Source organism: Haliaeetus albicilla, chromosome 19 (assembly GCF_947461875.1).
Source record: "Haliaeetus albicilla chromosome 19, bHalAlb1.1, whole genome shotgun sequence".
Classification (NCBI taxonomy): Eukaryota; Metazoa; Chordata; class Aves; order Accipitriformes; family Accipitridae; genus Haliaeetus; species Haliaeetus albicilla.
This window is the reverse complement of record NC_091501.1, coordinates 25,459,879-25,474,807: the sequence shown is the minus strand read 5'-3', so window position 1 is coordinate 25,474,807 and position 14,929 is coordinate 25,459,879. Positions and strand designations below refer to the sequence as shown.

Here is a 14,929-nt window from a genome sequence, read left to right as displayed (position 1 = left end):
ATATGAACTATAATGCAGATAACTATACATGTCTGTGATAATGTCACTAATAACTTGGCAGCATGACAGAACATCTCCTATTACTCCTTCTTAAGATCAAGGGTCCAACTCTGGCTTTGCATTTTCAAGTTATGTGTGTGTCAACCACGATATATGGATCTCTAACAGAAGAAGAGATGTCCCTATTTACTCTTTCTTTTAAAGCACCAACAGTGAAAACGAACTTTCAAGTTGGAATTTTAAAGGCAGTGGTTTTCTTGCAGAGCCCTGGAGATTTCAAGGTAGGAGATATCACATGTTACAAATCATAAATCAAGCTCAGAATTACATCTTTTCAAGATACAAAGGAAATTTTAGAAGGTTTACTCTATAGAGTGCTCCTCTGATTTTAAAAGCACCTGCTATTAATTCTCTGCATGAGAAAACCATGAAGCAGAGCAGTTGTATATAAAAGCCTCATGCTGCTAGAAAGATTAACACTGCACCAACTCAGCATACTAACAGATTACAGTAAAACAACTCTTTTATTTCTTTTAAAAGTTTAAAAAGGTAAGTGGAAAAATTACTAGCCTGCTCTGCCTCAGAGAATACTCGTTCAGAATACTAGTTATTTTCGTTATTCGTATTCTACCACATTGTGCATTAATTGCATGACAGCAGTTATCAACAGGAGCATTCATCTGGGTAACAATTAATTCAGTCTGGTTGGCAGAATAAAATCTAACTCAGAGAAGGTAAAAAACAAATTTTGGATGCTGCAATCAAATCTCTAGTCTCAGGTTTTACACTTACAGCACCCTTGCTCATCTGAGCTGTCACTGCAGTCCAGGTTGTGATCACATTTCTTGCTTTTCCCGATGCACTGCCCACTGGCACAGCGGAACTGATCGGTTAAACAAAGCACTGGAAAGAGAACCCCCCCACACACCAAGAATCAGTATCAAAGACTTCTACTCTTTAAAATGTTTAAGAACACAAGACACCAAAGCATACATTCAGGAGTATCTTGGGAGAGCTTTGCCTGCTCTTAGCTTCATTTCTTAAAGTAGCCAGTGGCACTCAAAGTCCCTCATGCCAACCACGCAGAAAAAGTGATTCAGTGTTCTGTTGAGGATATTGCACAGTGGGTACCTGGTCCTTACTGCCTATTTACAATAAGGACACTACAAGACAAAAGTACCTTGACTAAAATAACTCAGAAGCAGAAGGCCACTGAGAACACAGGCACTTATCCCAGGACATGGTTATTGCAAAATTACTATAAGAATCTCCAATTCTAAGCATTTACTGTAATATAAGAGAGAAGAGTTAAGTTATTAAAAATAAAACTGCCAAACCATGATGATAAAATTGTTTAAGAAAGATAAATGTGGTTTCTCAATGCCCTTGTGCTCTTCCTGTAAACCAGAGAACTCCTTGATCATGAGACAATATATTTCACTTGACATTATGTTTTTAAACTGAAATGAAAGACAGAAAATAAAACTGGAGCTTTGCCAGTACACTCAAAAAATAAACTACCACTTTGGGGAAAAAAGGCGCTGCAGGCAAGGTGCTGGCTGCTGTTGTTTACACATATTTTTGCCTCCTGTTTCTCGTAAATCAAGAAATTCTTTCTGACTTCAGTTGAATTAAGAAGTTAAGCTAAAGGCTTTTCCGATCTTTAATCAACTTGAATACTCTGAATAACAGGGCCACTTTGAAGGTGATAAACAGCCCCTTGTCTGATATCTCCAGTTACTGGATGGCAACTGGGAAACTAACTTGCACAACTTATTTTCAGATGTCAGCATCTCATCTGGCTAACAATCACCTTTCATCACACAGGAATTTCTGCATTGGTCTGTAGGTTTTTGTTGGAGCTGGAGCACATCATTTGGAAAGAAATTCAGCCTTGATTCAAAGACCCTTAGACAGTCTCTTCAAAGAAGGAAAATGTACTGAGAGGATAGAGAGGAGAGGCATCCTTTCAAGCTTACAAGTTGTCCCTTCAACTCTTCACTACTTGCACAGCAGGGAAAGCGAGTTTGCTCACGTTTCACGTTGTGTAGTGGTGGGGTAGTTCAGATTCCACCAGCATAACCTATCCTTCCCCAAATTAAAAGAACCTAATTCTCATTGTGTTGGCAATAGCACTTAAATACTCTCTCTTGCTGTGCTCTATAGGAAGAAGAGGTCTCCAGAAATCTTGTCTGTCTCTCACTCCCACTTACTCACAAATGCTTAACTTTATTTTATAATACCTGAACAAAATGAACAATCCCAAGACCTTTACTGGGTACAAGGTACACAAAAAACCATGACAAGGATTTGTTCTACTTTGTAATTCACTCCCAGTTACCATGTTTTTAGAGCTTAAAAACACATTACCTTTTTAATAGTACTTTTCACAAACAGAGCTTAAATCACTGTGCAGGAGATCAGTGTTATTTCTATTTCATAGGTGGAGAAACAAAAGTATGGAATTGTGAAATAATTTCCCATTCAATAGATCAGTTTAAAAACTAGCAGAACCTTGGATCCTTCCAAATGCTACTCAGCAGTAACTTTGGAATCTATCATAGTGTCCCCATGACAGCTTTATTTTCATCACACTCCAAAAGACCCTCTGTACCTTCACAGTTCTTCTCATCAGAGTTGTCCTGGCAATTTGCTTCTCCATTGCACCGGAGGGCACTGTCTATGCACTGTCCACTTTCACACTGGAACTGGGTGTCTGAGCACACCGGGCAGTTCTTTTCGTCACTGTGGTCTTCACATTCAGTGAAACCATCACAGCGCCAAGCCACTGGGATGCAGTCAATCTCACCTGTGAAACAGGTGAACTGCTGAGGGGAGCATGTTGGTGGTTCTTTAAAAATCAAGCAAACAAACAAAAATTAAAAATCCAGGTGAACAAACAGTAGATCAGGACAGGTAAGGACAAGATGATCTCAGCTGCTCTGATTTATCAAGCAGCTGATAAACATGCCACATCATAAGGTAACTTCCATCCCTGCTGCCTCCACAGTCATTTGTGCAGATCTTGAGCCCCACGTGACTGATGCAGGCTCGCATCAATGGAGACTCATTAGACAAAGAACAAGAGGAACAGAGAAACATGTACACGCAAACCACAATTATTTTCTTCCCTTCCCAATTCAGCCTCTTACACCCTTCTCTTAGTAGGTCTTCAAAAGTCTTCATTTAAAGTCAACACACTCTTCTACTCTCCCTTTCCTGCAACACGACTGTATACACAACTGATGGTTCACTTTCTTTTTAACATTCAACAGTCATTGTATAGAAAACGTTAAAAGGATGTAATGTGCTGCAGATGGATGCACTGTGACTCAATGTCTAGTTATGTGCCCTCAACAACTCTGTTCAGTCAAAATTCTTTTAAAATGACAAAAAAACTGCTCAATCTAGTCAAGTCCTGCTATCTCAACACAGCTGTTAGCTGTTATTTAACATTTACTACACTAACTGTTAATCTCATGCAGTAAGTGAGCATAGATTTCTTTTTTCCCTTTTTTTAATCCCCCTTTTCTCCCCCCGCTTTTGGCCTGGTATTAAACTTATTCTGAGAAAATATCTGGATTATGTTAGCTCTTGTTCCATTGTGAGACCACACGTCGCCTTGATGGCGAGAAGATTGCATAATAAATCCGTTCAGTACGGTGGCACAAAGAGACCCAAGCACCAATGTGCCTTTCCTCTTCCCCGTTTCAACCCCACCCTTGGAGACACCAGGGCGTAGGCTACAGTGGCCGTATCACCACAGAGGAGGCAACTCGCCCTTCTGGGACTGCAGTTCAGAAAGACACACACAGGACAAGTTTGAGGAGGACAGCAGAGAAGAATAAAATGGCACAGACATGGTGCAATATGCCACAATCTACGACTATTTGAAAAAGAACATACAGAGTGATAGAAAAAAGTAATAAAAATCATACAATTAAAGAAATCAAGTTGAAATAATTCAGTGGTCTTCACTAGAAAGGGTGAACAGAAATCCTTATTCAACAGTCAGCTAGTGAATTTTTCTTCTCTTACACCTCAATACTTGCAGATTTAGCTGGGGGGGGGCAGGGGAAGGCAAAGAGGTAAGCGTGTAGAAACGTATAAGAGCACCTGGTGCACTGTCACATTCTTTCTGCTCAGAAGCCACCCTTAAAGATGGAGACCACCCGCCCACAAGCCGAGAGCTCAGTGATGCAGAACATGGGAAGGACTTACCTCCGCAGGACAGCTCATCCTGTAGCAAAACAAGGTGGACTGGGCAAGAGCAGCGCGTGGTGCCATCGCCCTTCACAATGCAAATGTGCGAGCAGCCACCGTTATCTTGAGAACAAGGATGTTGTCCTGTGATTTCAAAAACAAGAAAGACAGGTACTGACAAGAAATCCCCATCTCGTTTTTGACCTTTCAGTGATTCCTTTGGGCACACAGGACTCCCTTCATTACTTCCTTCCCTCTGGGGAAGACACTACCACAAACAACTCTGAAAAAGTTGTATTTTGTTGTGTGCATCTTTTCCCTTTACACACATCAATAATCATCACGCACATCGATCATTGTCCATGATCTGAAACATTGTGAGAATCATGCCGTGGAGCCTACTAAAACCGTAAGCAGTACTCAAAGCATTTTGCTTCTTGTGTGAGGCAGAACTAGTTCTACAGCAAAAATAGTAGCATTAGTAACACAAAAAGATGCCTTGGATTCCATACTTCATTTTCTCTATCAGAGACCATTAAAAAAGTAAACTTTTCTAATTTATGAATTCTGAAGCTTCCATACTGTCTCCGAAACTCAAATTAACATGCTCTAGATAAATACGTCTCTTCATTTTAATGTTTAATAAGGACAACGCACTTCTCTTGGAACTCCTGACAGATTTACTGAGATTAATAGCAAACAAAACTAGTAGTAGTCTGCATTGATGCTTTAATTAAACATCCCCAGACATTTTTCTACATATTTCTCCAAGGCATGCACCACAGCCTATTAACCAGGCCTATTTGCTCCAGGATGACAGCAGCTCTATTGCTTTAACCATCCAGCTCCCATCATTTCAAACACATGTGTGGGGAAAAGCTATATCCTGGTAAACAGAAAACTTTCAAAAGTGCAGCCGCGTTCAACGCAAATTGTTATTTAATACACACTTCCTTTGTGCAATGCAACGTTGCTCTTTGTCATTTATTTCAATATGGATTGCCATGAACAAAAATTGTTCACTTTGCCTTCAAGGCAGGCAGTCCACCGAAACATTTACTGCTAGTAAAAGGCCCTGAGAGCTGTGCTCGTCTAAACGGAGTAAACACCTAATAGCAACTCACTAGCGTGTTGCAGTTGTAATCATCTACTAGGGATGACGGGACATTTCCACTGTGCCTACAGACACTCACATGCCAGGTGCCTGTATGGGACTACCAATAAAGTTGTCATCAGCAACAAAACATGATGCTGGGCTTGTGATAGATTTCCAGTCCATCGCCAACTGCCTGAAGGAAACAAACTTAATTGCACGCTGGCGACGTACAGACACGAAACGATACCAACTTCTGGGCCCTTCGATCTGCACTGATGTCAATCAGTGACAAGGCAAAACAGGCTCCTCTCTCGGCAGCCACTCCTTGCCTTGAGCCCCACAGGCACTGTTTGCACTTGCAAATAGGGATTGCACTTACTGTATTCCTGAATGTTGAGCTCTTTCACAGCATGGATGTCACTGAGTTGTGCAATACGAGCTTGGACCTTTGTACGTCCTTCTCGACCAGTCATATCAATCTTTTCAATCATCTGCTGTTGCCTGTCAATCCAATACAGCCAGTTTTCAAATACAGTTAGTCCCACAGGCTGCAAGATATTAGAGTCTTCCAAAACAATCCGGTTAGCACCTGCAGAAGGGAAAGAGTAGTTTAGTATTTCAGTTGATTCTAATTGAGCCATCACAAACATTTTCCACACTACTCACACCACTATATTCCACCTACTTTTACACTACCAGGTAAAAACACAAGCAATCCTGGGTTCTCTGGTACACGACTGATGCATTTTGCAGACAGATGATCAAATCTTTTTTTCTACTTTCATCAAGATGACAGGTTTTGTGCTTCAAATACATTTACTGTATTTAAGAAGCATCTGGAGTTGGGGGCTCAGCTCTCATGAGCCTATCCAGTCTTTTATCGATATGATGGGAATTGGTTAATTCTTTTCATTCTTCTACCCTTTTTTGGAGAGATTAACTGCTTTGTCTTGGCATACAATAGGGAATAAGAAGATGGATTATTAGCTTGAGTTAACTAATACAAGATAAAATCCAAGCGAAGACAAGGTAGTTAGTACTTTTCACATGAATTATGAGATTAAGGTAAACACTTGACTTCTGACTTCCTCCTATTCTTTTGTTTCAACTACATTATCTTCACTAAGGTTTTCATGCTAAATTGGGAACGCTCCTTTCTTCCTAGTGAAGAGTTACTTTGCTCATTTCCTTTTGTAATCATCGGTAGCAGCCAAGAGGCTTTAGCCTTACACCTCTGAAGAGTATTTGTTGACTTTTATGCTAGATTACCTGGCATTATATATAGTCAAGGGCAACTGCCACACTTCATGGTTAACACTCCACATAAACAGAAGACAGTCTGCAGCTGTTTTAAAGGTATCATTGAAGACTGTCCGAAGACAGTGGAGACTTTGCAACTCATGCACAGAAGGAAAATATGTTATTCAAAACCTGAGAGCTCAAAAGTGAGGTTTAATCCATGCTTCGTTTAGTTTACGTGACATGGTCATTAACACTCAAATATTCAGTGAGGTTTATCAGATTCTGAGCATAAAATTACTCACAAACGTAAGGAATCTGCTTCAATTTTGAAATTCTGAAACAATATCACAGTCTAAATTTAGGCCACAGCTTGAAAATTTACATATAAATCCTGGTATTTTGCATATCTGGGTTCACTGCTATGCTTATTTTTTACTTTTACTACAGCAGACAATAGCTTTACATATGTTCATCCACAAAACAATTTCCAAGAAGTTTTTATATTTTGTCCTGTGAAAATATACAAGTACAACTGAATACTACAGAAAAATTCTACCATGTCTCTCCTCCCATAGTCACACAAGATAATGTCATGGGACAAAAGACACACATTTATGATTTTATAATTTGAACAAGTTCTATCCCTCTGCTTTGGTTAGTAGCAAAAATGGTTTTTGGCTTGTGGAGAATTTAATCAACAGTATGTCAGTGATGATGACTTACAAACAAATTCAGCTATGAAGATTACATTTATCTCTTTTTCACTAAATGCATACAGAGCTCAGAAGTTAAGTAACCTTCCAAACATTTAACAAGTGGTAACATATAAAGCAAAACATGGAAATTCAACTATTAATCCTGAGCTAGACCGGGCTCTCGCCCACCACTTTGGAACACCACCAGCAATGATCTGATTAAGAAAAGATGTTGATGGATTCTGAAGGAGGCTATACCCAGACTGATGTAGAAATTAATAGACTGAGTGATGTAAGTCAAACCAAATAACTGCAACCGTCTTTTAAACCCCATGAAAATGACTCATTGTATAGGGAAAAGGTAAGAAACAGCAACCTGCATCTTGAGGAGAAGAAAAGCTAAGCTGGGAATAGGAGAAAATGCAAAGATGACAGGGAGGAATATAGTTAAAACGAAGACCTTGACCTACCCAAATGGAGCCTGTACATGCCCTGCTCTGCCATACTGCCCTTGTCAATCAGCATGGCATTTTGCAGTATGCTCCTAAAGCTGTGAAGCTTAAAATTTTCACTCCCTTAATGTCTTAATCTTTCTTTTTAATATTTGTGACCAAGTTTAACTGACTATTTCTGACTAAACCGAGACAGCAAAATCCCTCCTTCCATAAACCAACAACAAAATCCGAAGCCGGCTTATCAGGGTGCTAGTCCCCTTTATTGGTAATGTCAGATGAAAGGGAGATGTGATTAAGAAAAGCTTTGTCTCCTGGCATCACCATTCTCTTTCCAGCAATACCTTTTACAAAAAGACTTAAAAACAAAAAAATACAAAAATCAGGACACACCCATAGCTCAAATTCTATTTCCAAATAAAAATGACTTAACTCTAGAATCATTAGACATTTCCAAATCACACTAATTATTCTGGAATAGAAGAACTAATTTCCAAATAGTTTCCATGGTAGGGAGCTAATTCCAGTCATCTTTTCATAAACAACCCCTTAATCATCTGAAGAATCTGGTTAGCTTCAATAGGATCTCCCATTTGGGCAGCATAACCAAGGCCTAACTGTATGCCTGAAGGACAGGGAGGAAGAGAAGGACTGCATCACATAAAAGGCATTCTAGCTCTCCTTCTCTTTATGGGTACTGGCGTCTACAGAGTTGACAGAACAAGAGACTCTGCATGTTTTTAAGAAGCTAACATGCAGAAAAATTACTCTGCCGGTCAAAAGAGCCTATTAATCAGCATTCCTAAGCACAGGAATGCATCTCAGCAGTTAGCAATTTATTGTGGTGATTATAGCAATCTATTTGTGGTGCAAATGCCAAAAAGCAAGAGAGGTTTTAGAATGATTTTTCTTCATGTTCTTTGAAAATATGGCGAGCTTTTCCTACACAGCATTGGTGATCCAACAGCCACATCTTTAAGAGGGGAAAAAAAAAAAAAAAAAAGCAGAATCATTAAAACCAGAATGAATTAGAATTTAGATCCATCTACTCCTCTGGTGTGTTGATTTCTGGCAGATAACAGCCAAAAAGAGAAACAAAGCACATGAGATGTTCTGCCGCCCATTACTTGACTCATGCAGACCCAGGATCTGGGATAGACTAGAACATGCTGAGATACTCATACCACATTTTTTTTTAGAATAATTCACCAACTCAGGTTATGTCCTGTGTTTTAAAATAGTAAACAATCAGGGTATTGCAGTTCATTAGTGACCCTGAATCTTCCAGTGACACACCACGTGAATCACTGAAAAAAAATTATCTTGCTCAATTCCAACCAACTAGAAAACCCAAAGTTTTCCAAAACAAAAGCTTATGCTAGCAACTTAATAAAAGGCTGAAAATCACAGTGGTGTCAATGGGATTATGTGCTACTACTTTGAACGAAGGTATCATGTCATCTGTTAAAGACATTACTACAAACTACCATACTCTTGTTAAGTTTTCAAACTCACTCACAGATTGCAAAGTGCGTCCTTCCTTCCTTACGCATGTACTTATGCTTCTGATAGTAGAAAACACTCAGCTGAAGTACAAGGACATGCACTATTCAAACTGGGGATGGACTTACTGCAAAGGAAGGAGAAATTCTGCCACTGCCCTCCACTAGCAGCAGCACGAAGGGTGCATATACTCCATCACCTAATGGAGATGGGTATTTATGTGCTCAGAACATCCTGTCACTTCCAGCAGCAACATCCAGCCCAACTCATATCACAACAAGTTACTAGCAAAGCCATGAGACAGCTGAGCTGATCCAGCAGCTTGCTGGATCCGGCTAGTAAATAAGAGACATAAATAAAAGGGATTCTTTCACACCCATTCTAACTGCATGATTTTTCCTCCTCTCTTGCTCTAGTTCTGGTTGTTTGCTGGACTTTTTCCTGAATCAGCTCAGCTTTCCAAACCAACAGAACACTGTTCTCTATTTCTCTTTTTCTGTATATTGTTAGGTTATTGTTTTGCTTATGTGGTTAAGTGAGCTGAATCAACTCATAGAGGAGGTCGGACAAGCAGCATAACCAACCTTAGGGAGCAGGCAAAGAGAATTCCATAGCTGGAAGAGAGAGGTTTTTGCCTTTTGAGAACAGAGAGATGTTAGATCTGCTCTATCCTCCTCACATCATTTCACCCCAAATGACAGGTACGTAAGTGACCTGCATACTTGCTGCTTTAACTCTGCAGGAAAGATTTTTCCACTCACGGGAAACCTTCCTCTGATTGACAGATTACTGCAACAAAACCAATGCCTTTAAAAACAACCCTCTCGCTCCCCTTTCCAAAACTGCTGCAATTTATTTGTGACCTGACTTTGGGAAACCATACGAAGGTCTTGCAGAGAGAAACTGAAGTAAATAGCATGTGTAGCAATTAATAATGCAAATCAGACAGAGGCATGAGACTGTAAAGGCACGCTGCATGAATCATGCACATTCCCTGGCTGGGAATTTAGGGAGTGATTAGAATCACAGTACAGACTGTTTATAGTAGGAAGGAAAAGAAGACACCTTTCTCTGCATTCCCCCACACCCACACCACACAAATGAATCACTGAATTAAAGTGCTACTATACCTGAAAGGTCACTGCTTTCAATTCTCCGCAGGTCTGAATCAGCCCAGAACAACTTGCCTAGCTGGCTGTCAATAGCTAAGGCTACGGGCTTGCTCAAACCACTGAAAAAAAGGACCTCTCGTTCAGTTCCATCCAATGCTGCTCTCTCAATTTTAGGAGACCTTTCCTGTAGGTTGGTGAAATACATGTATCTGGAATAGGAATGATTAGAGGAAAAAAAAAAAAAAAAGGTTTATTTGATCTTTCCATATTTTTGCTATATGACCAAGGCCATCTTAACAAATGTCAAAGAAGTTTTTATTCTGACAAACAGAAACCAGGCAGCAGCAAGAAATCAATTTGATTCTCAAGACCTTCAGCCTGAATTTCCCCACATCACTATTTCAGCTACATACCCTTTCTCTGGATTCACTACAATGGCCCTGGGCCTATCTTGATCTCCTTTGAGCACCACTCCCATGGGTCTCCCATCCAGGCGTGTCACATTGATCACATTAGTAGCTTCGCAGGTCCAGTAGATATAGCGGCTGTAGATGTCAATGCTCAGATCATAAGGCTGCATATCTAGGTTCTGATTGGGAACTGGACTTGTCACAACAGTGAGGCTCTACAAAGGAAAGAAAAGCAACCCACAGAAAAGCATTTAATCTGATCCAACATGAGCAATTTTATTTGCTATGGATGCACCACATCAAACTACTGCTCAACAAAAGGAGGCAGCCAAAATACTATCAGAAAGTAAGGAGACACCCAGGTCCAGTTGCCTCACCAACACCTTTGATCAGATACAGACACTTAGTCCTGATGGTTTGTTGTAATGGCAATCATCTAAGTTGGTTGCAGCTCATAAGACTTAGCAAGTTTGACCAATAAGTCCAAATTGCCTCTATGTTGAAGATTCAGGGTCAGCTTCCATGTTTCCTCTGCCTTCTTGACAACTCTAAGTTCAGTTTGGATAGACCTAAACCCAGCACATTTAGCACTCTACAACAGGAACGCATCACCACTAATTCCCAAAGCTGCCGCTGAACAGATAAAAACACAGGCAAAGTGAAGACCGCACTTGAAATTCTTGCCTCATTCTTCTCCACCATCGCTGCCATCACACTTGGGGGACATAAGGATGAATAATAAATGGGAAGGCAACTGCCAACAGACAGAAAGGATATCACCCTAGCATACAACAGTGACTTTAGAGCATTTCCAGCTAACACCTGTCTGCTTCAAAGGTCTTGCCTTCTACCTGTCCAGACCTCTGGAGTTCACATGCCTTTTTGTTTTTTTAATTTATTATGTTTTTTAGAAAGAAACTGCATATTCTCCCTATATTGAAAGGTGAACCTAACTGACATCTTTCATGAACTTTTCAAAGAATCTTACGAGGACTGATAACTCACAAAACACAGCCTTACATAATCTTTCTGGAAAACTTCATGCTTTTGAGATGAGCAGCCTCCACCCTCTCACCCCCAAATTAAACTTCACCATAAAATTTGCCTAACTTTATTTGGCTTGTCACCTCTATGAAAGGGTGTGCCTACAAGTCTTACACTTGTTTATTCTGCTGAAGCTGGCAAAAACCTGGTGCCTTTAACTAGTTTTGGGTGTTAAATTATTTAGATATTCCAAAATTAAAAACACTGGTAAATTAAGAGTTAAGGCTGAAGGGCGTTTCAGCAGGATCCAACTACCACCACACCCACCACCAGAAACCACACACTCTTACAAATTAAACTGAATATAACACCTCAGTGTTGTTCATCTTAGTCTCCCACTCCTCCCCCATTCAAAAAATCAGGAAGAAAAAAAATCTATTTTAAAATGTGAAAATGAATAACCACTCATAGCTCACAATTAACCTCACTAAACCTGTATCACCTTTTGCCTTCTACCCTACTCTACTTTTTCTGTATTCCCCAGTCAAATACATTTTCCCAAGCCTGCTACATCTCTTATAGGTCACTAGTTTCAACCTCCAGGCTCAGTGCCTCTGTGGTTGATAACAACTCTCTTCCTATCCCCACTAGAACCTGGGAGGCTTCAGACACACCTGTGTGCTCACAAAGTCCCACCCTCTTCATTTCAGAATCAAAGCCCCTGCACCCTGCTCATTTGTAACTCTTTCTTCTCTCTGACACACTCTGTTTCTCCCAAGAAGCTTCCCATCCATGTGTCACTTCTCTCAAATATGGGTTTCCAAGAGCCCCCAGCCTAAAGAGAGCATTGAGCAAATAATGCACTGTGAACAACGGTATCTTTAAGTTGGCCTTCGTTTTCCATGCTTTATTTCCTGCTGCACCTCCCAGATCACCGGCTGAGGTCTCCAGAAACTCCAGATGCCACTTGTTTTGCAAAGTGACAGCTAGTAATCTACAGGAAGTCCATATATCTAAATTATCCATGTACAAACATTCATTGCTGGGTGTGGGGCATGCCTTCCTCATCTTTTAGTAATTCCATAACCCACAGGATACCTGGCTGCCATCCTCCTGTGCCTTCCGGATGATGTTCTGCCGAGAATCAATCCAGTACAGCTGCTTATCCAGGGGGTCATAATCAATGGCTCGAACGTTCCTCAGACTATGGATAGGGAGTATGATATCTGGACTCTGCTGCTCATCTATTACCATGCGATTAATTGCATTCTTCTGACTGAACAACAGAAAGGTTGTAGGAGCTTGATGGGTTAAAAAAAAGAAGGTGAAAGGGTTACACATAGCAATAAGGTTGTGTATTTGTACCTTCAGTAACAATAACTACTATATGTAACCACACAGCACCTATTATTTCATTCCCCTTCTCCCTCTTCCGAAAAAAAAAAAAATCAAAACAAAACATAAAAATCCCAACCTCTGATCTGTTTGGAAAGCCTTTCAAATGACCTCTTTTTATGATAAATGTCTGAACGTGGATGAGACAGACAAAGATAATTTTCTAAGTTGCAGGACTAATGAATGTGAAGACTTGTCAAAGTCACCTCAAAGAAGAATGGTCAACCATGCCTCTCAAAGAACTGTCAATTTTCTTTCTAAAGGGGTCCCAGGGAAATGCAGCTCCACTATTTTGAAGTTGAACTTTTTGCTAGGTACAATTCTACTTGCAGAGGGAGCTGAGCAAAAGCCAGCACTGGTTCCTCATTTAGAGGTCCCAGGGAAGAGAGACTGCCATTAGAGTGATTCAGTCCTGTTCCCACAAACCCTCTTTCTGCCTGCACTGGAATGGAACAACAACTAATACAGAGGAAAATGTTAGGTGTGTGCAAAGATGTGTTTTCAGAGAAAAATGTATTCACCCTTCTCAAATTTATGTATCTTTCTTATTTTTAGGTGCTCATCTGGGAATGCTAACCTGCAATCAGAAAAAAAAAAAAAATAATCTGATGCTCTCCTCCAGCTTTCCAGATGCCCAGCAAAAATTTCCTGGACAAATCATTTTCTTCTTAGACATACCATCAAGCATCAGAAAATAAGACTTCCCCACCCCCTATAGCTGAAGTTTCCTGGCTGCGTCTTACAGTAAGCGCACAAGGCATTTAATACATCATTAAAAAGAAGTTATCCCAGTATTACATAACTGGGTCAGAAATCAGAGGAGGTAGTTAAAGCTTTTTTCTCTTTTCACAGCATTCTTTTCAATAATGGTCTACCTGGAGCCACTGCTGTGCAAAGCGGCACAAGAGGCAGCAGCCAGAAATGCTGTTTGCAGCCTCCCTGAAGTTTGTACAATCAATTCTCTATAGCACAAGTCTGGAGAGATTAGCAGTGGGACACTGTACTCATTCAATCCAGCCTGTAAAACAGGTAAGGCAGCACCTTGGAAAGGGGAGGTAGCAAAAGTCTTCCAGAGAACATCATCACCTTGCTTTGTTATTTTAGGCATACGCTTTGAACATTTATTCTGGCTGCTGGGGAGGAAAAAAAAAAAAAAAAAAAAAAAGGCAGGGAGGGGAGTTTCCTTGGTAACTAACACTCAATCCTAACATCCTATAACAATCAAGCCTAATTGCAAGGTATTTTTGCTTTCTGGAAAACCTGTATTTCCCCTCCAAGCGTTTCTCCAATAATTTAAGCTGCCTTCTACTTAGGTCTAAACTGTAGAAGAAAGCACAAAAAAAAAAAAAGGGCAAAGCAAAGTTTATATGAATGTGTATAGCAAAATAATAGATTCAGAAAACATCAGAATTCTTACCAAGCAGTTAAGAGAGTAATGGAAAGGGGAAAAAGCTCAAGATAAAACAGTGCAGGTAAACATACCATCAGAAGCACCTAAAATTCTTTCCATTTTTCCCCAAAGACACCTTCTCACTGCCATTGCTTGGCTTCCAGCTTTGAATTGATGGCTCATTATAAAAAGCAACAGCAGAATTTCTTCCCTTGAGTCCCCACATCTCTGAAACAGTACCAATTTCAAAATCCCTTCCCAGTTTTCATCATTTTCCCTCCCAATAGTCACATATTTTAACTATATATTTGGCAGGCAAATGGAGTGCAACAACCATGTCTCCTGTGTAACACTGCCTTCAAACTTCACGACACATGGTAGGTCTGATGAGATACCAGATCTCATCAGAGCAGTGTGTCCTTCCCATAATTAAAAGAATCTATGCAC

The 14,929-nt window shown here is 40.2% G+C and overlaps 1 protein-coding gene across 1 annotated transcript in view; it reads right to left on the bottom strand.

Annotated features, from left to right (window-relative positions):
* LRP6 (LDL receptor related protein 6) overlaps positions 1-14,929 on the bottom strand; it is a 130,635-nt gene that overhangs the window by 11,908 nt on the left and 103,798 nt on the right. Inside the window, exons 13-19 of the mRNA XM_069806881.1 lie at positions 12,796-12,998; positions 10,717-10,928; positions 10,322-10,512; positions 5,679-5,888; positions 4,222-4,347; positions 2,615-2,851; positions 793-903 (exon numbers count right to left, since the gene is read on the bottom strand). Of these exons, the coding sequence (XP_069662982.1) occupies positions 793-903; positions 2,615-2,851; positions 4,222-4,347; positions 5,679-5,888; positions 10,322-10,512; positions 10,717-10,928; positions 12,796-12,998 (1,290 nt within the window). The remainder of the gene's footprint in view (positions 1-792; positions 904-2,614; positions 2,852-4,221; positions 4,348-5,678; positions 5,889-10,321; positions 10,513-10,716; positions 10,929-12,795; positions 12,999-14,929) is intronic.